General features: G+C 48.7%; 1 protein-coding gene across 1 annotated transcript in view; it reads right to left on the bottom strand.

Moving 5' to 3' along the window:
• Positions 1 to 359: 359 nt before the first annotated feature.
• The window catches only part of MYO1E (myosin IE), a 97,678-nt gene continuing 76,600 nt past the window's right edge, over positions 360 to 21,437 (bottom strand). The window contains exons 18-28 of the mRNA XM_060259911.1: positions 21,285 to 21,383; positions 16,983 to 17,127; positions 12,056 to 12,170; positions 11,401 to 11,570; positions 11,071 to 11,216; positions 9,294 to 9,440; positions 8,709 to 8,866; positions 8,493 to 8,585; positions 7,251 to 7,452; positions 3,621 to 3,790; positions 360 to 1,406 (exon numbers count right to left, since the gene is read on the bottom strand). Coding sequence (XP_060115894.1) covers positions 1,330 to 1,406; positions 3,621 to 3,790; positions 7,251 to 7,452; positions 8,493 to 8,585; positions 8,709 to 8,866; positions 9,294 to 9,440; positions 11,071 to 11,216; positions 11,401 to 11,570; positions 12,056 to 12,170; positions 16,983 to 17,127; positions 21,285 to 21,383 — 1,522 coding nt within the window. The 3' untranslated portion in view covers positions 360 to 1,329. The remainder of the gene's footprint in view (positions 1,407 to 3,620; positions 3,791 to 7,250; positions 7,453 to 8,492; positions 8,586 to 8,708; positions 8,867 to 9,293; positions 9,441 to 11,070; positions 11,217 to 11,400; positions 11,571 to 12,055; positions 12,171 to 16,982; positions 17,128 to 21,284; positions 21,384 to 21,437) is intronic.

The following is a 21,437-nucleotide window of genomic DNA, read 5'->3' as shown; positions in this document are numbered from 1 at the left end:
TGATTCCTGTCCAAGTCCGGGAGAGGCTCTTGCCTTTGTCTATGCGAAGAAGAAAGGGCCAACATTAAGTTGAGGAGAGACAAACGACAGGAAGTCTTCCTTCATAACTGGGATGCAGTGATAGTTTCTAGGCTAGGTGGTTAGAGCTTATAAACCTAGAATAAACTACCTTCAGACAAATTAGTTAAACAGTTTTCCAGTGGTCATTGGTTGCATTTTTTAAAAAAAGTTATCTTGACTGTGCTCTTGGAAAAAGGGAGGGGGATTAGATGCCTTGTGAGTGCGTGGTCTGTGGTCCTTACTCCCTGTGCAGCAACAGTGCCTCAGTCTTCCCTTTAAAGAACAGAACTAACATCAAAAAGGCCCCTTCAAGGTCTGTTTTTATTGACAGAAGTTGATGAGTAATGGCCGTGGCCGACAGTCCTGCTAATAAAGCCCAGCTCTTGGCTGGTGTGGGAGGCCGCCGGGCTCGATAACTATATTAACACTGTCTCTGTCCCTTAAAGAATAGTGCATACGTAGAAGTACCTGGTCCCCTCCCCCCCAATGCTAAAATCAAGCTACCTTTATGGTTAAGTACAGTGGGCTACTGTCCTATACATTCATACAGTTTGTCACGTATTTTGGTTTTTTAAATGTATAATCTGCTCTTTAAGTACAGCTTCCTTCAAGGGGGAAGAGAACCTTCCCCTTATAACAGGTACAGCAATAACACAAACCAGCATGGGCCAGCCATCTCTAAAACAATCGATGCAAATGGTTTACAGCATCCTGTATTGTCTCCTTTGGTTGCAGTGCCTTCTGGGAATCTCCCAAGCAAACATGAGCCAGGTCTGCTTAAATAACAATGTTTAAAAAGGGGTGAAACGACAAGATTCCACCTGGGGGATCCTACTTAACTTAGGCAGGTAGCAGCATAACTTATTACTACTGGGCACCTCTGCAGTGTTCCTACCCGAGGAAATGAGCATCTGCTGCCATCAGGGGCAGGAAAATGGAGAAAGGGCCCCCAGGGCCATGGAAGGCACTTGTCCAACGGAGCTCTTCTACCCTCTGGCCGCTGCAAAGCACTTTACTGGTTCCAGAATTGGCCTCTTCTTTCTTCATGAGAAAATTAAAGGGTAAAATAAATAAACTGCTCATTTGGAGATGTGCTTTGGCCAGGTGGAGTGTAAACAGAGCAACTGTTCCCTCCAGTCTTCCTTCTAACGTCACAGATGCTGCCCTGCAGAGATTCTGTGCGGAACCCACGTTTTCCAAGTCGACAACAGCAGGAAAACAGCACAGCTGGCTTCTTGGTGTTCAGGAAGGGTCTCTTGGCCAGCAACGTCACACCTTGGTCACGTAATTGTTGGGGAACAGGCCCTGCTTCCCTCTTAACCTGCCGGTCCACCAGCCTGAGGGATCTGGGAGAAAGCAACATCATTTGTTAGAAAGAAACTGGTAAGCCAGGAAGCAGAGAGAAATGACTGAGGACACAGTGGTGCTTGGCCAGGGCTGCATCGTGTTCTGCCTGCTATAACTGAAAGAGAAGATCCATCACCTTTTCCCTTTTGCTATGAACACTGCTCGATTCCAAATTAACCAAGAGTTTACTATGGATGCTACAAACCAAACCAATCCTTCTACGCTAGGGATCCCCACTCTTTTTGAGCTTGCAGGCACCTTTGGAATTCTGACATGCGTCATGGGCTTAGCCACAAAATGGCCACTGCAGGAGGTGGAGCCAGGAACAAAACAGCTGCTGCAGCAGCGTTCCTTCAGTCACACAGCGGAGATTCCTTGTGCTGTGGCACAAGCCAATCAAATCTCCATTGGCTAATCAGAAACCTTGCTAGGCAGAAGCCCCACCCACTTCCTGAAAACTTTGCGGGCACTGGGAAGGGTCTCAGTGGCATCGTGGTGTGCATTGGCTCTAATGGGGGACCCCATTCTAAGCAGTGAGATCTGCCTCATTAGAGGCTGGGAGTGTAAGTCTCCAATTTTCTCAGTTGTGTCTTGACCTGATGTTCAGCTGAACTACGGAAAGGTCAATGCAAGATCTTGTGGTACCAATGCTAGGCTATGCAGGATCTGTACTCCAGCATTTCAGGAAATGCTAAACAGCAATTCATCATTCAAAACTCTTGGGCAAGATCTCTTAAAACGGCAGGATGTGGACATGGTGGCCACTGCTTAAAGCCAGTTAATTTGTGAAAAGCAGCAATATAAAAATACTCCAGCAAACAATATGGATTCTGGCAACCTTCTCGGAACACAGATGTCCGAGGTATGGGGAAATCTCAGAAATGAACACATTGATGCTGTAAGTCTACAGCGTCAGAGCTAGTAGTGGTTAAGTGCGTGGACTCTTATCTGGGAGAACTGGGTTTGATTCCCCACTCCTCCATATATACCTGCTGATGTGACCTTGGGTCAGCCACAAGTTCTCTCAGAGCTGTTCTGCTCGAGAGCTGTTTCTGTCAGAGCTCTCTCAGTCCCAACTATCTCGCAGGGTGTCTGTTGTGGGGAGGGGAAGGGAAAGGAGATGGTAAGCTGCTCTGAGATTCCTTTGAGTTGTGAAGGGCAGGGTATAGATCCAATCTCTTCTTCTGGTATTACAATAGCCAGATTGTACAACAATATTGTACTCTGGATGCATTGCAAAGAATTTTTTTTTTTGCAAATGTCAGTGGCAGGCTTCTTAATGAAATTAAAAAGGATACACTGGCATGACAATGCTATCATTTTGCCACTTTCAGCCGCAGGAGTTGGGGGACAGGATGGAGCCACTTCTCCTGTGCTTGGCAAAGACGGCCACTGAAGGGGGGGGGTGGAGGAGAGACAGGAGGAGCCAATCCCGGGCATTCTTGAAAATGCCACAACTTGATCTCTGCAGCTGCCGTGCTGCACCACCCCTTCTCCAATGATCTCAGGTGTTTGTTTATTACACCCATCCTCCAAAATGCCCTGTCCTTAATGGCCTTGCAAACCCATGGTTTCCTTGACTGAGTCAATCCATCTCCTGTTGGGGGTCTTCCTTTTTCTTCCTGCCTTCAGCTTTTCCACTGACTCATCTTCTCATACAGTATTGATCTTTAGTGTTACATATTTGGTTTTTTAACCCTCTTAATGGAAGACTGTATCCCCACCCCGCTTACAGGCACTCTATTAATGTATGTTTTACTCAGCTGGTCCATGGCCATAAAGAATCCCTGATACTGATTGATTGACTGATATCTGAACCTGAGGAAGATATTGGATTTATATCCCACCCTCCACTCTGAATCTCAGAGTGGCTCACAATCTCCTTTAGCCCCCACAACAGACCCCCTGTGAGGTGGGTGGAGCTGAGAGAGCTCTTAACAGCAGCTGCCCTTTCAAGGACAACTCCCTACAAGAGCTATGGCTGACCCAAGGTCATTCCAGCAGCTGCAGCTGCAAGTGGAGGAGTGGGGAATCAAACCTGGTTCTCCCAGATAAGAGTCTGTGCACTTCACCACTACACCAAACTGGCTGTCTGCCGCATGAGGCTGAAGCAGCTATGGGACAGGAAGTGGGGCAGGTTTGTCAGCTGAGCAAAGCCCAACCTTGTGCCCGCAGAGCAGTGGAGGATGCAGAGTGCCAGGAGACGCCCTTACCTTCTTTGAGGATATCGATAACATCATTGGCGTTGAAGCTGAGTTCATCTGTGTCCTGAGCGTCATAGGCGTACAGTGCCCTGCACTGGGGTACCTGAGGCTTAGGCTTTGGCTGTGGCTTTGGTCTGCCTCCCGCGGGTGGGGGTCGGTTAGTCGTCTGCCTGCGAGCTCTAGGGAGACAGGTGCAAAAGTCGTCATGGGGGGCAGTGTCCCCAAGGCCAGACCTGGTTAACTGTCATCTCCAGGCCCCTTCCTACAAGGAAACCTCAGCAAAACCATCCATCTTTATTCTGCCCCTTCTCTGAGGAACTCGAGACAATAGCTTCTCTTTGGAAGCATTTGCAATTTTCCGATCTTCAGTTTTGTTCTCGACAAGGAACAGGATTCAGAGGAGAAGAGAGAGTTGAAGCCAGGCTGTGAGGACCACTGGCTTTAATTTTGTTGTTTACAACAGCTGCATTTGGGTATCTTCGTGTGTGTATGGTGGGGGTCTCCGACATTTGAGCCTGCAGGCATCTTTGGAATTCTGACACAGTGTGGTGGGCACAGGCACAGAACAGCTCCCCCCACCCACCCCATGGCTGCCACAGGAGGTGTAGCCACCCACCAAATGGCTGCCACATCTTACTTTCACTCATACAGTGAAGATTCTCGTGCTATGGTGGCAGCTGCCGCTAAAGCAGCATTTTTAAAATCTGCACTGTCAACGAGATCTTCCATGGACAATCAGAAGGTTTGCTGGCAAAAGGCCCACCTGGCTCTCCTCACTTTCTAACAACACTCGATGGACACCAGGAAAGGTTTTAGCAGGCACACTATTGGAGATGTCTGGTGCCCGGGATTTGTTCCACAGCAGCAGACAGGTTCGGAGGCTGAGGCCTATTGACGGCTCTTAGCCACAACTGAAATGGTTCAATAGTAGCCTGCCTCTGATAACAAGGGAGGGGAGCTGATGCTGTTTATGGGCTTCCTGGTGGCCCACTGGAAAACAACACTTTGCCAAGTGAGTCACTGGGAAGATCCAGTGGGGCTCTTCTGTCCTGCAGCACCTAACCATGAACAGATGGCATTGCAAGAGGAAAGTACCAGCAGGTGGTGCTGCAGGCTATCTTAATCTTTCCAGAGAGTTTTTAAAAATCCCAACTCTGTATTGATTGCTGAATTACAACTTTATTATGAAATCTGTTCTGTGCCTGTTTGGAACAAACACCTCCCCAGGTCTGAACAGGGATATTGGTTTCTTATCTCATTACATATGCTAAACCCCATTCTCACCAAGTACAGCTATGCATCCACAGTATTCCAATATAATTAGAATAAAGTATCAGAATAATGTCTTTTTTAATTGGTTGTTTATTTCATTACATGTGCTAAATCCATCTTCCTCTGTATTCTTTTTTGCATTGGCAAACTGGAATTATGTTTATAATGCTATGCTACATGTTAAAAAGTAAATCAGGTGGACAGAAACACCTCTAAGAAAAAGATGTTCTCAGTTTAACCCATCCTTGAGCAGAAATAGAACAATTAACAGCCTCAGCGTTTATTGCCTTGTGACAGGTGGACTCTCACCCATCATTCTCCAATTCTGACACGCTTATTGCCTTTGCAGTTTTCCCACACAATGGATGCTATCCAGACCAAACTATTTCACTATTTTGCCATTGCATTCTAACTCTGCATTATTTTGCATGCTTAACCACTGCCTACCAGCTATATGTAGCACTGCTCACTGTACCCCATTTCATTGTCTGACGAAATGTCACATGAAAGCTTCCATTCTGAATAAAACTTTGTGGGTCTTAAAGGTGTTACTGGACTCCAACTACTGGACTATTGCTTCAGCCCATACGGCTGCCTACCTGGATGTATTTTCTAGTACAGCAGGTTTTGAATCCAGCGGCACCTTTTAAGACCTACGGAAGTTTATTCAAAGTATGAGCTTTCTCATGCAGGCATACTTCCTCAGACACAAAAGCTCATATCTTGAATGAACTTCTGTCGATCTTAAAAGTGCCAGACTCACGATTTGTTCTACTGCTTCAGACAAACACAGGCTACCCGCCTGGATCTGTGTTCCCAAGTGACAGCTTCAGATGACAGGGGGGATTTGTAAGTCAAATAAGAATCCATATTGATGGGAGTGTAGTGACTTAAATGCAGCTCTCTTTTTTACTGTGGCAATGCTGTTTAGAATTGTGTAATGGTTAAGAGTTCCAGACCAGGATCTGGATGACCCAGATTTGAATCCCCGTTCTGCTATGGAAACTTGCTGGGTTGCTGTGGGCCAGTCACCCATTCTCAGCAGCCTCACCTACCTCACAGGATTGTTGTGAGGATAAAATGGAGAAGAGAAGGATGTAAGCTGCTTTGGGTCCCCACTGGGGAGAAAGGTGGGGTAGAAAGGAAGAAAAAAAAATAGACATGACTGGGGCTAAAAAGACTCCTTTGTTTAAAACGTTCCATTGATTCTAGGCCAGGCCTTTCTGCCTAGTAGCTGCAGTTCCCATTTAAACATTGCTGCAAAGTGCAATCTGCCCCAAGTGTGGTTTATCCCTTTCAACAACCTGCAAAATACTTCCCACTTACAGAGATGAATTAATAATAAAATCAAGGACCATAAAGTGTTTTAAAATGAGGAAAAGGATTTCATGACAGTGAAGTCAGAGGAAGTATTGCGAAGACGAAGTCCCAAGATGGCTGCAAACGTATTTGCCCACGTGAAGCCAGACTTGGTATGTTTGTCTTGGAACGTGCACGTGGTCAGCAGCTGCACAGGTAGACCCAAGCTGCTGGGTCTGGTACAAAGGTTCTGTCAAAAAGTTGCCTTGAAATGTTCTACAGAACAGGAGCACAAGTCGGGATCAAGAAGCACAATGGGGCACTTTTAAGGGACTGCAGTTCAAGAAGTATGGAGAGGGGCCGTGGCTCAATGGCAAAGCCTCTGCTTGGCTTCCAGAAGGGCCCAGGTTCAGTCCCCAGCAGCAGGTGATATGAAAGACCTCTGTCGGAGACCCTGGAAAACTACTACCAGACTGAATATACAACAATGACCTTCGCTGACCAACATTTGGATAATTCAGCATAAAGCAGTTCCATGTGTTCATCTGCTTCCCATGCAGAAGATCCCAAGGATGGTGGCTCAGTGGAGGAGCATCTGCTTGGGAAGCAGAAGGTCCCAGGTTCAATTCCTGGCACCTCCAACTAGAAAGGGTCCAGGCAAGTAGGTGTGAAAAACCTCAGCTTGAGACCCTGGAGAGCAGCTGCCAGTCTGAGTAGACAAGACTGACTTGGATGGGCCAAAGAGGGTCTGATTCACTAGAAGGCAGCTTCATAGGTTCAATCTCCAGCAACTCCAGTTAAAAGGACCAGGCAGCAGGTGATGTGAAAGTCCTCCCCCTGAGACCCTGGAGAGCGGCTGCCAGTCTGAATAGACAAGACTGACCTGGATGAACAGATGGTCTGATCCAGTCTATGGCAGGCTTCATGTGTTCAAATACAAGGTAGCTTCACTGATCCAGACAGCAGGAGACGGTTAGTCAAAAGACACGGATGGCTTAAAAGTCTTTCAGCCAATCAACCCGCAAACCAATTAGCTAACCGGTTGAACACACACAGCGCAACCCTTACCCGGCAGCACCTTGATCCGGCACCCTGAGGAAGTCCAGGCTGTCTAGTTGCTGCGAAATTCTGCCTGATCCTCCAGAGACCTGCGGCAATGGGGGGCACGCCATGCTTGTGTATAAGCTTCTTTGGCTGGCTCGTTGGCCTGCTGAGCCTTGAGGGTGCAGTACGAGGGGTGGGGCTGTTATCACCCCGTTTTGATGAAGACCTGGAAGCAACAGAGAGCATGAGCCCAAGAGACAGCACACCTTCCGTTCAGGGAGAGGCTGCTCTTCAAGAGGCACCTGCTGTTTGAAGGAGCTGTTCTGCCAATGACATCGCACCAAGTGGATTAAGAGAATGAGTCCTCCTGGGTCAGAAGGGGGGGGCGTCTGCACTCAGTGACCCATCCCCAACAGTGATCAGCCAGATGCTCCATCGTAACTTTCAAAGCAGGGCTTGAAGGCAACAGCCAGCCCCAACGGTGCTCATCCTGCAACTGGTATTCAAAGGTACATTACTTCTGAACATGGAGGTTCTGTTCAGCTCTCAGGTGTGCAGACTCTTATCTGGGAGAACCGGGTTTGATTCCCCACCCTTCCTCCACGTGCAACTGTTCCGTGGCCTTGAGTCAGCCACAAGTTCTCACAGAGCTGTTCTCTCGAGCAGTTTCTGTCAGAGCTCTCTCAGCCCTACCTACCTCACAGTGTGTTTATTGTGGGGAAGGAAGGTTAAAGGAGATTATAAACCACTCTGAGATTCAGAGTGAAGGGCAGGATATAAATCCAATTTATTCTCCTCCCCCCCACCCCTCCCGCAGTCTTTAAAGTGCTACTGGGTTCTTTTCTACTGCTAAAGCCAATCAGTTCTCTTAGGTGACTCTAAATTCTGGTCTGAAGAGAGTGATTTTTTTCTCTTGCTCCATGCCTTAGTTCATACACCTCCTTCATTGTCCTGTTCCCCAGACATCTTTATTCAAAAACTGAAAAATCTCAAAACACTTCAGCCTTTTCTTGTACAGAAAGTGCTTCGATCCCGAGTTTTTTAGGTGCAGTTTTCTACAGCTTTTCTAACCCAAGCCCTCTTCTGCACCTTCAGCACTTTAACGATTCAACCATTAATCACTGTTTTAAAATACTCGGGGGGGGGTATTATTTATGTTCAAGCAGGAAATACTGAATATTATGTCGTCGCTGTAATGGCTGTCATCTATCCAAGAGTAGATGCCAAGATTTGGACAGCCAGGAGAAGAAAATTCTGAATGCTCACCAGGGGGAGGCGGAGCAGCTCTGGAAGGGTAGTTGTGGCCTGGAGTCCTGTTGGAGCTGCCTCTGTTTTGGGTCATGTTCCGCCTGGTAGGCCCTAAAACGGAACATGGAAAACTTGGTCAAGTTGGCAGCCTCTGTCAAGTAGTGGGCTGCAGTCCGTGGCTGTCACTCTCCCCCCGCCCCCCCCCCCCCCCGCCTTAGGCAGCTTCATACTTACGGGCGTTTTTCGGGAGTCCTGGCCCAATGCTGACCTGCAGCAATTTATTGCTCGGCTTGAGGACAGCCACGTCTCCCTGGCCTTGGCTGAACTGCACCTGGCGAGACCCTCCAGCGCTCCACAGCCCCCAGGTCTCCTTTTTCAGCTTCACTTCCAGCCTAGGGCAAGAGCACACCAAACGTGGTTATTACAGGCAAGGGAAGTTGCTCACTTTGCAAGCCATGGGCAGAATTTTCCAGCCTGGAAAAAACAGGACTTCTTCCCAAGGAAGTGCGTCCTCAAATACGTAGCTTCGTCTCCCATCGCAAAGGCATCAGTTGGAGCAGGGGTGCTGAATGCATTTGTTATGAGAGCCAGATCTGACATAAACGAGACCTTGTGGGGCCAGATCATGTGCGTCATGAAATGGAATGCCAGGTAGCGGAGACATAAACTTTATAAAGGACACAGACAATAACTCCAGGAAAGGTGTTGACGGGCACTGTGGCTCCCGTGGAGACTCCTCCTCTAAAGAGATTGCTCAGGATGTGTGAATCTTCAAGCTGAGCAGCAAAAGGGAGAAACATTGAGCAAGCTTTTACTCACGTATTGCTGAATTTCAGAGGCAGCCTCCTTTGCGTTTTCTCCTCGTAGCGCTTTGCCAGAAGGCTCAGGAACTCTGTTTTGAAGACACACTCCAGGAGGCTGTCGTATTCTTGCTCATGGAGAACAAAGAGGTCATCCTGCATGGTGCTGTGGAAACAGATCGGACCATGAGACGTTCCTAAAGCTCCTCTCGTCTGAAAAGAATTCTAAGCGTGGCGCTGAGTGTGCGTTTGCAGCTAGACCGAGTGGCAGATACCTGCATGTCTCATCTAAGTGCTCTTTTAAAATGCCTGCTTCCCAACACGTTAGCACACCCAAGAAGCAGAACCAAGAACAGGGCCAATCAGAAAAGGACAGTCACTAGGGATAGGAAGCAGATGGAGTCCCTATTCAAGGGGAGGTCTCCCAGGACATTCTTTTGCCATGTATAGTTTCAGAGGATGGCCACTTTGGTCTGCAACAGAAGAGCTGGGTTCGAGTCCAGTAGCACCTTAGAGACCGCAGAGGCAGGTAATGGCAACCCACCTCTGAACATCTCTTGCCTTGAAAACCCAATACAGGGTTGCCATAAATCAGCTGCAATTGGATGGCATTTCCCACCACCCCGGCCCCCACTCCCAAACAGGTACAGAAACATGAAGCCATCCCAGTATGTATGTATTTATTCCGAAAGGATGCTCAAGAGGCCAGAAAGAGGAGAGCAGAGAAAGCAAGGTCTAAACTACATGTTCCTTTTACAAATATTGTGCAGCTCCCAGAGGTCAAGAAGGAACATAATGCAGGCTTACTCTCAAGTAAGCATGCTTAGCATTGGGACCTCAGTCAGCCTCTGGACACTGACCTATAGAAGAAGACAGCAGATTTATACCCCACCTTCCTCTCTGAATCAGAGTCTCAGAGCGGCTTACATCTCCTTTATCTCCTTCCCCCACAACAGACACCTTGTGAGGTGGATGGGGCTGAGAGAGCTCTCACAGAAGCTGCCCTTTTAAGGACAGCTCCTGCAATAGTTATGGCTAACCCAAAGCCATTCCAGCAGCTGCAAGTGGAGGAGTGGGGAATCCAACCCGCTTCTCTCAGATAAGAGTCCGTGCACTTAACCACTGCACCAAACTGGCTCTAGGTAGGCAATTATTTCCACCATGTGTGAATTGGGGAAGGAGAGGGAAATAGACAGGCTTGCAAGCTCTTCTCCTCCACCACAGAGGTCACCCAGAGACTTCGAGCAGGGAAAGAGGGCACAAGAGCTGAGGGAGCCACTGGAAGGAGGGACAGAAAGAGGGTGGTGTAGGGTTCCCCCATAGTTTCATAGCTCTTGCAGGAGTTGTGTTTACTAACCTTGGTGTCAAGGCAAAGAGAGATACATAAGGATGCAAAGGGTAGTCAGTGATTTATATGGTACATGTGTGTTTCCTTCTCCCACTTGTGCCAAAAAAATAATTCCCCAACCTTTCCCTATGCAGGTCTTATGGAGTCTGTTATTCACAACTTGCTCTTTTTTGAAGTCTTCTAGCATGGTCATGTTGTAAAGTGCACACATGTGTATTTTATCTTTCTGTGCAAAGAAAGTATTAAGAGTTTTAATAAAAGCATGTGTGTAATAGTGGTTCATGTCTTGCGGCTCTCAAACATTTGATGTTTATTTTACATGGCTCTTTCATTAAGCCCATTTGGCCGCCACAGCAGGCTAGTCTTTGCAGTCAGAAATTCTGCCCTTTCCCTCTGAAGCAGCCCCTCTCTTCTCTTGCCCTTCTAGAATTTAATGGACAGCACGGACCTTAAAGAGACAGAAAGAATCCTCTCCACCTCGATCCTCCGCTTCAGCACCTCCTTCACGAGGCCTCGGTCTGGGCCCTGCTTCACCTTTTCTCGCCCAATCAGGTACACGCACTTGGGAGACAGGATGAGGTCTCTCTTGATACCCTGGAAAGACAATGGATCTTTGACTGTTTGTGCTTGTGCCGCTAACAGGAACCAAGCAATTCTCATTGAATTAACAAAGATTTCCCATTAATTGTGCTGGAAATATGGGGTCTCTCCCCACCCCAGTCATGCCACCCTCAAGGAGCACTGGCCGTGGACAAAGGTTTCCTGCTCACAACCATACCTTAAACCGCCGGTCGTATTTGGTGACCTTGTCGGCAAAGTCAATCTTCTCCCGCTTGCCCACGAACTGGCGTAACTCTGGGTGCTCCTCCATGCCAATATAATCCCCTACGAAGTTCCGGTTGATGCTGTTTCGCCTCCTCTCCTTCTTGTTCAGCAGCAGATCAGAGGCTTTGAAGGGAAGTGGAATATTCCTAAATGATCTTTGCGGAAATTTGCTAAGGGCCAAAGTAAAGCTACACACACAACCTCACATGGCTTGAAGAGCAGCTGGCAGAAGAGGAAGGTGTCTGAACAGAAAAATGGAGGGAAGGACAAGCATTAAGCAGCCACCCACCCACCCACCCATGTTAACCTGCATCCTCACAGGTTTCTTTTGTTTGGAGACTGGCTTGTTTACTAAGCCAGGAGGAATCTCCATTAGAAGACCCCTGCTGGCACTGCAGAAGATGGGAAAGGGTGATTTTGCCATGGCTGGAAACAGACAATCTCAGCAAGTCAGAAGAGAGGCATCATGCGGCATGGCATATACACAAAGGACACTTCATGTGACCCCAAGACACCATCCTCTGTCTCCAGTCTCTACTGCACCAGGGTCATTTCTGCCTCTGGGACAGCTCAAGTGCTTCACCCCAGTGCCAGCAGCAACAACATACCTTCTTCTCTCATTTGCACATATTTCTTCCTGGCCACGTACTTCCGCCAAGCCTTCTGGATTGCCCGTGCATAGCCGTCATATTTTCGCTCTCGCATCTCTTCCAGCAGGAACAACTACAACCAACCAGATACACAACTCAGCAAGTGAAAAAGAGGCAGACGTCCCTTGCTGGGTAAAGAAGATGGGTGGCATCATCGCTTTGTTTGTTGTCTTTCCACCCTGCCAAAAACTGCACACCAAAACAGACCATGGCAATTTAAAGCCAGTACAAACATCAATTGGAATCTAATTTTTAAAAGGTGCTGAGAGGAGGGGTTTTCAGGGACGCCTGGATTGAGACAAGACAGAGGAGCTACTGGGTTCAGACTTTTCTCCCACTGGTCTTGCTGCTGACAGGGGGACCTTTTAAATGGCTTTTGAACAGAGGCAAGTGCTGAATCAATGGAGAACATAAGAGACGCCATGTTGGATCAGGCCATTAGCCCATCCAGTCCAACACTCTGTATCACACAGTGGCCAAAAAACCCAGGTGCCATCAGGAGGTCCACCAGCAGGGCCAGGACACCAGAAGCCCACCCACTGTGCCCCTCCCAAGCACCAAGAATACAGAGCATCACTGCCCCAGACAGAGAGTTCCAACAATACGCTGTGGCTAACAGCCACTGATGGACCTCTGCTCCAGATGTTTATCCAATCCCCTCTTGAAGCTGTCTATGATTGTAGCTGCCACCACCTCCTGTGGCAGTGAATTCCACGTGTTAATCACCCTTTGGGTGAAGAAAGACTTCCTTTTATCCGCACCTTCTTAAAAAATGCCTTAGATTAAAAAACAGGGCCTGAACCAGAGGAAGGTGATGTGGATCAGTCCCACTGTGATTCCTCCACCGATGCCGACCTTCTTTGGACTGCACAAGCAAGAAGCAATCTAAGGACCCATTGCTGGATTTTGGAAATCCCTTCCTCTGGTTGTCCACCATAACCTGAAGAGGGAACATTTTCCAGAAGAGAGGCAAGAACAAAAAGGCAGTTGTGCCACGAAGTGAAGGCTTCTCCTTTATGAGTAGATGTCTATTTATTTATTTTTAATTTGTATTCCACCCTTTCCCACAGGTGGGCTCAGGATGGATAACAAAAGTTAAAACAATTAAAAACTCCAAGCTAAATGTTGGGCATTGTTTAGATGGAAGTGAAGGAAACCCAGCATGGGCCACAACGCTCTTTCTCAGCCCATGTTCATTTCGGTGTGGTTTGCACACAGCTGGGTAGGTGTGTATAGGGTAGCACTATCTGGATTTCTCTTTCTCTGGCCAGCCCTACTGGAACTTTCTGGAAAGTAGCTATTACAGCACAAATGTAGGCAATGCCAAGTTTGGATTCTGCTCCGGAAGCCCCACAGACAACTGCTGAGGGTTCACCTTCCTTCAAGGAACACACATCCGATTCAACCAGCGGGTGATTAAAAGGAGGATATTTCTGGACTTCCTGAATAAAAGACAGCTCATCTGAAAGTTCAAATAGATCATGCCTGTCTTGCTGGCTTCGCATCTGCTTCCAAACTGTATGAGAGAAAGCGAGAACAATCATGGCTGAGAGAGGATCACAGCATCTGTGCCATGTTCTTGGCAACTTGGTCGAGTTTGCCATCTCTTCTACTCACTTGATATTTTATTGTGGGGCTTTGCTATTTATATGGCTTATTCCTCAAATTTCTGGTAAGCTACCTTGAAGACTTACAAAAAAGACAAAGGCAGGAAAGAAGTTCCTTAAATAAAAAAAGTAAAAGTTCCAGGTTTATTACGGCTTAGAGTTTCAGAGGGGAGCCATGTCAGTCTGCAGGAGAACAGCTAGATTCAAGTCCAGGGGCACCTTAGAACTGAGAAGAGAGCCAGTTTGGTGTAGTGCAGGGGTGTCAAACGCTTTTGTTATGAGGGCGGATCTGACATAAATGAGACCTTGTTGGGCTGAGCCACGTTGGGCTGGGCCACATGTGTATCTATTTAAAATTAGGTAGCAGAGATACAAATTTTATAAAGAACACAAACATTTTTGAAAAAACTTAAAACATTAGCACTCATTGGTCTTAAAGATGCTTTCTTTGCATTTCTCCCACGGGATCCAGGGAATTGAGCAAAAGAAGCTCTGGCTCTTTCCTTCCTTCCCCAGGGTGGGGAAGGAGCCTCAGCCAATAGAAGGAAGAGAAGCTTGGCTCAGTAACTTTGCTGTGCAGCTGAGAGAGCCTAGCAAAGCAAGCTATTCCTCCCCCCCTTCCTCCCCAAGGGAGGAGCCTCAGCCAATGGAGAAAATAGAGGTTTTGCTCTGTAGCTCCTGTACAATTGAACAAGCCTGGCAAAACAAGCTGTTATTGCAGAAGAAAGCAAGATATAGGGAGAAGGAAGCAGATGACAGCCAGTTGCTCAGGAGCCTGATTCGGCCCCCGAACTGCATGTTTGACACCCCTGTTAAGTGTGCGGACTCTTATCTGGGAGAACTGGGTTTGATTCCCCACTCCTCCACTTGCAGCTGCTGAAATGGCCTTGGGTCAGCCATAGTTGTCCTTGAAAGGGCAGCTTCCATGAGAGCTCTCTCAGCCCCACCCACCTCACAGGGTGTCTCTTGTGGGGGAGGAAGGTAAAGGAGATTGTAAGCCACTCTGAGATTCGGAGTGGAGGGCGGGAAATAAATCCAATATCATCATCATCATCTTTTGAGGCATGAGCTTTTGAGAGTCAGAACTCCCTTGATCAGATACAAGTAGGAATGGTTAGATTTGAGTCCAGCAACACCTCAGAGAACAACAGGATTTTTGGGGTGGGAGCTCTTGAGAGTCAACTCTGCCTTCATCAGATACAAAGGAGAACTGCTATATTCAAGTCCAGGAGCCCTTTGGAGGCAAACAAGATTTTTGCATCATGCCCTTTGGAAAGTCAACTGTCCCTTAATCAGATACGAATCGGAATGGAGATTCCTGAGTCCTTCTGACCCACTCTGATGGTGGGAGGGGGGGTCTGCAAAGGAAGGAGGCAAAGGTACACTATAATCAGCTTGATTAAAGCACAGGAGAAATGCTTCGGGGCAAAAAATTAGCATGGCTGAGAGAGTGCACATAAAGCAAGCTCCAAGAAAGCTTTGCCATAGCAACTCTGTTTGTCTTCATGATGCCACAAGGCTTAGCTTCCTTCCCCTCTGGAATTTGCCATGAGATGTGAGCAGTTTGCATGCCTCCCCTTCTCTTGGGGCGGGGGGGGGGGGGAGGGAGTGGCAGAACAAACCAGTAGCTCCCAGCAACGCTGCCGGCACAATCTCCTCCCAGCAGTCGCGCTAGTTGCAGTGTCTCTATCAAAGCCCTGCAGCCCAGTTTGATGCAATTAAGAGCCATTAGAGTCACGCCAGAAAACCCCAGCCTTTCCTTCCAAAAGAAACACACACACATCTTAATGATTATAAGGAAGGCTGTGGAAAAAAGAGAGATCACAAAAGCGAATCTTTCACAGGGCACTCTTAACCCTCCTGATCAAGAGAGGCAGTTAATATTACAGGATGCTTTGATCTACCGCAGATGCAGCCCAGATGCAAACGAGGAAGCAGCCTGAGGAATCTCAGCGCCCACCCGAGTTGGGAAAAGAGGATGACTGTTTCTAAGGCTGGCTCCTGCTCCGCAAAACACAGGGCTGCACTGAGACGGGACCTTAAATAAATAGGGGAGGGCCTGTCTGTGGGACAGACTTAGCACTGCCTTAATGTTCATTTCCCTCTTTCCAAGAAACCAAGAGAGCTGCAGCTGTATGACAGGACTGTGGATTTCACAATGGAGATTTCTCAGCACCTTCCACAAACTACGTTCAGCATGATTCTTAAGGAGAAAGCTGTGAGAATTATGCTCAAGGAGATGTTATTGCTTCTAAAGGATCCGGACCAGGTTCCCTGGACCCAACTCACGTTCCCTGCAGTCACACAGGAGTGTGGAGAACTGCCTTTCACATCACTGCTGATTGTGCTGGGGACTGCGGTGTGAAGGAGGAGGGGTTCCTGCCTCCCCCTCCCCTGCTGCTTTCTCCAAGCCAAAATGGCCATTTCCAACCCAGACCCAACTCATTAGGTCAGTAACATGCACTGACCTGGACGGCCCAACTTAGCGCAGTCTTGTGCAACCTCAGAAGCTAAGCAGGGTCAGCCCTGGTTAGTCCTTGGATGGGAGACCACTGAGGAAGTCCAGGTTGCTACGCAGAGGCAGGCAATGGCCAGCTACCTCTGTCTCTTGCCTTGACCTGGATGGCCCAGGCCAGCCTGATCTCAGAAGCTAAGCAGAGTCAGCTCTGGTTAGTACTTGGATGGAAGACCATCAAGGAAGTCTAGGGTTGCTACACAGAGGCAGGCAATGGCAAACCACCTCTGAATGTCTCTTGTCTTGAAAACCCTACAAGGTCACCATAAGTTGGCTGTGACTTTACAGTAATTTCCACCATGTCCACCTTCTAGCTTGAGCTTCAGACTGATGTACAACAGAAAAGCTGGTAGTCTAAATGGGGATCTGCTTGAACTGTAATTGTTTCCTCCTTAAATCTCTAAAACAACTCTGAGAGATGGGCCCTTGTCACTCCCATACTGCTGCTGAAGCACAGGGATTAAATGCATGAGCTCTGAGTCGAAGATACTGGTTTAGCTCTTGACTCAGCCAGAAACTCACTGGGAGGCCTCAGGGAAGCCACCCTCTCCGCCTCAGCTGCCAGTCTGCAAAATAGGGATAATAACACCAAGAGCTGACCAGGTGTTGCTTTGGAATGAATGCATGTAGGGGATGCTCAGGAAGATCTGCAGGTGAGCAATACTATTTCACAAGGAGGGAACCGAGGAAGAGAATTCCGCACGACTGGTGCTCGCACAGGGGACTACCTTTACTTAAAGGTTTCCTTTGCTGTCATACTTACCGACTCTGGTGCTTTGATGAAGATTTTTGTCCTCCCCAGCTGGTACTGGTCAGCATCCATGTTGACTGAGTGGAGCAAGTGGAGGACTCCTTGTTTCTCCTCCCCTTTCCAGGAAGGCCAGGTGGCTTTGGTCAGGATGGCATATCTTGGAGGAAGGACAAAAAAGGTCAGACTAAGATTTCTTGCATCCCACCCCAGCTGTAATGTATGGCTGTGAGAGTTGGGCCATAAGGAAGGCCAAGCGTAGAAGAAGAGATGCTTTTGAGCTGTGGTGCTGGAGAAGACTCTTGAGAGTCCCTTGGACAGCAAAAGATCAAATCAGTCAGTCCTATGGGAAATCAACCCAGACTGTTCCCTGGAAGGTCAGATGCTGAAGCTGAAGCTCAAATACTTTGGCCATCAAACCGCCTCTGAATGTCTCTTGCCCTGGCCTCGGTGGCCCAGGCTAGCCTGATCTTGTCAGATCTCAGCTGTTAAGCAGAATCAGCCCTAGTTCATACTTGGATGGGAGACCAGCAAGGAAGTCCAGGGTTGCTCTGCAGAGGCAGGCAAAGGCAAACCACCTCTGTCTGTCCTGATGTGCATAGCCCAGGCTAGCCTGATTTCATCACATCTCAGAAGCTAAGCAGGCTTGGCTTTGGTTAGTGTTTGAATGGGAGACCACCAAGGAAGTCCAGGGTTGCTACACAGAGAGAAGAAGATGATGATATTGGATTTATATCCTGCCCTCCACTCCGAAGAGTCTCAGAGCGGCTCATCATCTCCTTTATCTTCCTTCCCCCACAACAGACACCCTGTGAGGTGGGTGGGGCTGGAGAGGGTTCTCATACCAGCTGCCCTTTCAAGGACAAGCTCTGCCAGAGCTATGGCTGACCCAAGGCCATGCCAGCAGCTGCAAGTGGAAGAGTGGAGAATCCAACCCGGTTCTCCCAGATAAGAGAGCTATGGCTGACCCAAGAAGGCCACTCCAGCAGCTGCAAGTGGAGGAGTGGGGAATCAAACCTGGTTCTCCCAGATAAGAGAGCTCTGGCTGACCCAAGAAGGCCATTCCAGCAGCTGCAAGTGGAGGAGTGGGGAATCCAACCTGGTTCTCCCAGATAAGAGAGCTCTGGCTAACCCAAGGCCATTCCAGCAGCTGCAAGTGGAGGAGTGGGGAATCCAACCCGGTTCTCCCAGATAAGAGAGCTATGGCTGACCCAAGAAGGCCACTCCAGCAGCTGCAAGTGGAGGAGTGGGGAATCAAACACGGTTAACCCAGATAAGAGAGCTCTGGCTGACCCAAGGCCATTCCAGCAGGTGCAAGTGGAGGAGGGGGGAATCCAACCCGGTTCTCCCAGATAAGAGAGCTCTGGCTGACCCAAGGCCATTCCATCAGGTGCAAGTGGAGGAGGGGGGAATCCAACCCGGTTCTCCCAGATAAGAGAGCTATGGCTGACCCAAGGCCATTCCAGCAGCTGCAAGTGGAGGAGGGGGGAATCCAACCCGGTTTCCCAGATAAGAGAGCTCTGGCTGACCCAAGGCCATTCCATCAGGTGCAAGTGGAGGAGGGGGGAATCCAACCCGGTTCTCCCAGATAAGAGAGCTATGGCTGACCCAAGGCCATTCCAGCAGCTGCAAGTGGAGGAGTGGGGAATCAAACCCGGTTCTCCCAGATAAGAGAGCTATGGCTGACCCAAGGCCATTCCAGCAGCTGCAAGTGGAGGAGTAGGGAATCAAACCCGGTTCTCCCAGATAAGAGAGCTCTGGCTGACCCAAGGCCATTCCAGCAGGTGCAAGTGGAGGAGTGGGGAATCCAACCCGGTTCTCCCAGATAAGAGAGCTCTGGCTGACCCAAGGCCATTCCAGCAGCTGCAAGTGGAGGAGTGGGGAATCCAACCCGGTTCTCCCAGATAAGAGAGCTCTGGCTGACCCAAGGCCATTCCAGCAGGTGCAAGGGGAGGAGTGGGGAATCCAACCCGGTTCTCCCAGATAAGAGAGCTCTGGCTGACCCAAGGCCATTCCAGCAGCTGCAAGTGGAGGAGTGGGGAATCAAACCCGGTTCTCCCAGATAAGAGAGCTCTGGCTGACCCAAGGCCATTCCAGCAGCTGCAAGTGGAGGAGTGGGGAATCCAACCTGGTTCTCCCAGATAAGAGAGCTCTGGCTGACCCAAGGCCATTCCAGCAGCTGCAAGTGGAGGAGTGGGGAATCCAACCCGGTTCTCCCAGATAAGAGAGCTATGGCTGACCCAAGAAGGCCACTCCAGCAGCTGCAAGTGGAGGAGTGGGGAATCCAACCTGGTTCTCCCAGATAAGAGAGCTATGGCTGACCCAAGAAGGCCATTCCAGCAGCTGCAAGTGGAGGAGTGGGAATCAAACCCAGTTCTCCCAGATAAGAGAGCTCTGGCTGACCCAAGAAGGCCATTCCAGCAGCTGCAAGTGGAACAGTGGAGAATCAAACCCGCTTCTCCCAAATAAGAGTCCACACACTTAACCGCTTTACCAAACTGGCAAACCACTTCTGTTCATCTCTGGCCATGAAAACCTTAGCAGGGGTGTCAAACTCATTTGTTATGAGGACTGGATTGGACATAAAGGAGACCTTGTCGGGCCGGGCCGGGCCGTGTGTCATAAAATGTCATGCCAGGTAGCAGAGATATAAACTTTATAAAGAACACAAACACAGTTAAAGATTAAAACTTAAAACAAAGCTTAAAAGATCAGCACTCTTGTAACATTTTGTTTATTTAACTGTTTCTGATAACTGACCCCTCTTGCTCTGAGTGATTGCATCACAATCTGGAGACAATGTGCTGCAGCAATCCTGATAGATCCAAGTGGGCAGCCTTGTTGGTCTGAAGCAAAGCAGTAGACAAGTGCACCTTTGAGACCAACTAAGTTTTATTCAGAATGTCAGCTTAAGAGCATACGAAAGCTTACATTCTGAATAAAACTTAGTTGGTCTTAAAGGTGAACTTGTCTACTGCTTTGTTCTGCAGCAATCCTGAGTATGCTGTTCAGGTGTGTATCTAAGGTGCAAACCCAGCAAAGCAAGCCGTGATGCAGAAGGAAGCAAGAGAGAGGGAGAAGGAAGCAGATGACAGCTAGTTGCTCGGGGGCCTGATAGGAGGCCTCCGGGGGCCTGATTCAGCCCCTGGGCTGCATGTTTGACACCCACGCCCTTCAGGGTTGCTGTGAGCCTGCTGCAACTTGCCATCACTTTCCAGCACCACAGACTGTTTGGCAAGTGAGGTCTTTGTGACGAACGATTTGCTAACAGCGTCAAGCATCCCTGAGAGACTTGACTTTATGTTTTTGGGAGGGGGTAGCATTAGGTCTTCCTCCCTCCTCAACAGCTTGCTGTAGCTTCTTTATTAAATGCACCGCCTGCTACTCTTTCCCAGGCACTAGATGGGAGGAGTCCTTCTGCTGAAATGGTAGGAGAAGAGAAATTCCAGCGTGCAGACAAAATAGGAGGAAATCAGCCAATTATCCTTGAGAGGAATGCTGAAAGCAGATGGGACACGCAGGGAGCAGGAGTCTTTGGCCTTCAAGCCTGGGGGGGCTCTGCACATCCAAGGAAGGCGGAAAAGAGATGTGATGTTTTTAGAGCAATGGAGCAGGCCTAAATACACTCTCCCTGGGTCCAGTACCCCTGGGAATCTTACAAAACTGCTTTTTAAAAAATACAGCAAGTTTGAAGTGAGTTAGAAAGAAAGCAGATGCAACAAGCCCCCAGAGAAGATGAGGAAGAGATGGATTTTATACCCCACTTTTCTCTACCTCGCGGAGTCTCAGAGCAGCTTACAATTGCCTCCTCTTCCTCTCCTCACAACAGGCACCTTGTGAGGTCAGTGGGGCTGAGAGAGTTCAGAGAGAATTGGGACCGGCCCAAGGTCACCTAGTGGGCTTCATGTGGAAGAGGAGTGGAGAATCCAACCCGGTTCTCCAGATTAGAGTCTGCCGCCCTTAACCACTACACCAAGCTGGTTCTCAGAAGTTTGTAAGGTGATGGATGAATTTTCAAAACACACACATCAAAATTCAGTGAGCAGTCCAGTTCAAGCGTACAAGGAGGGGTGAAACTGAGGGTTGATCCAGTGTTGGACTTGAGGAACCAACCCACCACGGCTGCTCTTAAATTTGCCTCTCTGTGTTGGCTATCAAGGAAGCAAGAACACTGACTGAAATACATCTGCCCCTCTACGACCTTCTGTTTAGCCTTCTACAGAGAAAAAACCTGGAAACGTTTTCAGGGCTTAATGACTTTCCCTCCCCACTCGATAACCACTTAAAGGAAGGAAATGACACTTGAAAGACGGTTACCTCTGCAGGAATTTTTTGAACACTCGCCTGTAGGCGTAACCCGCTCGCCGTACGCGAATGTTCTCTTTGAGCCCAAGATATTCCACTTGGTGTTTCACCCTGTGGGAACACAGCAGGAAATTAAGGCTGTTTCAGTGGAGTTTGGAGGGGGGG

Source organism: Heteronotia binoei, chromosome 19, assembly GCF_032191835.1.
Source record: "Heteronotia binoei isolate CCM8104 ecotype False Entrance Well chromosome 19, APGP_CSIRO_Hbin_v1, whole genome shotgun sequence".
NCBI classification, from domain to species: Eukaryota; Metazoa; Chordata; class Lepidosauria; order Squamata; family Gekkonidae; genus Heteronotia; species Heteronotia binoei.
This window is presented reverse-complemented; position numbering and strand designations above follow the sequence as displayed.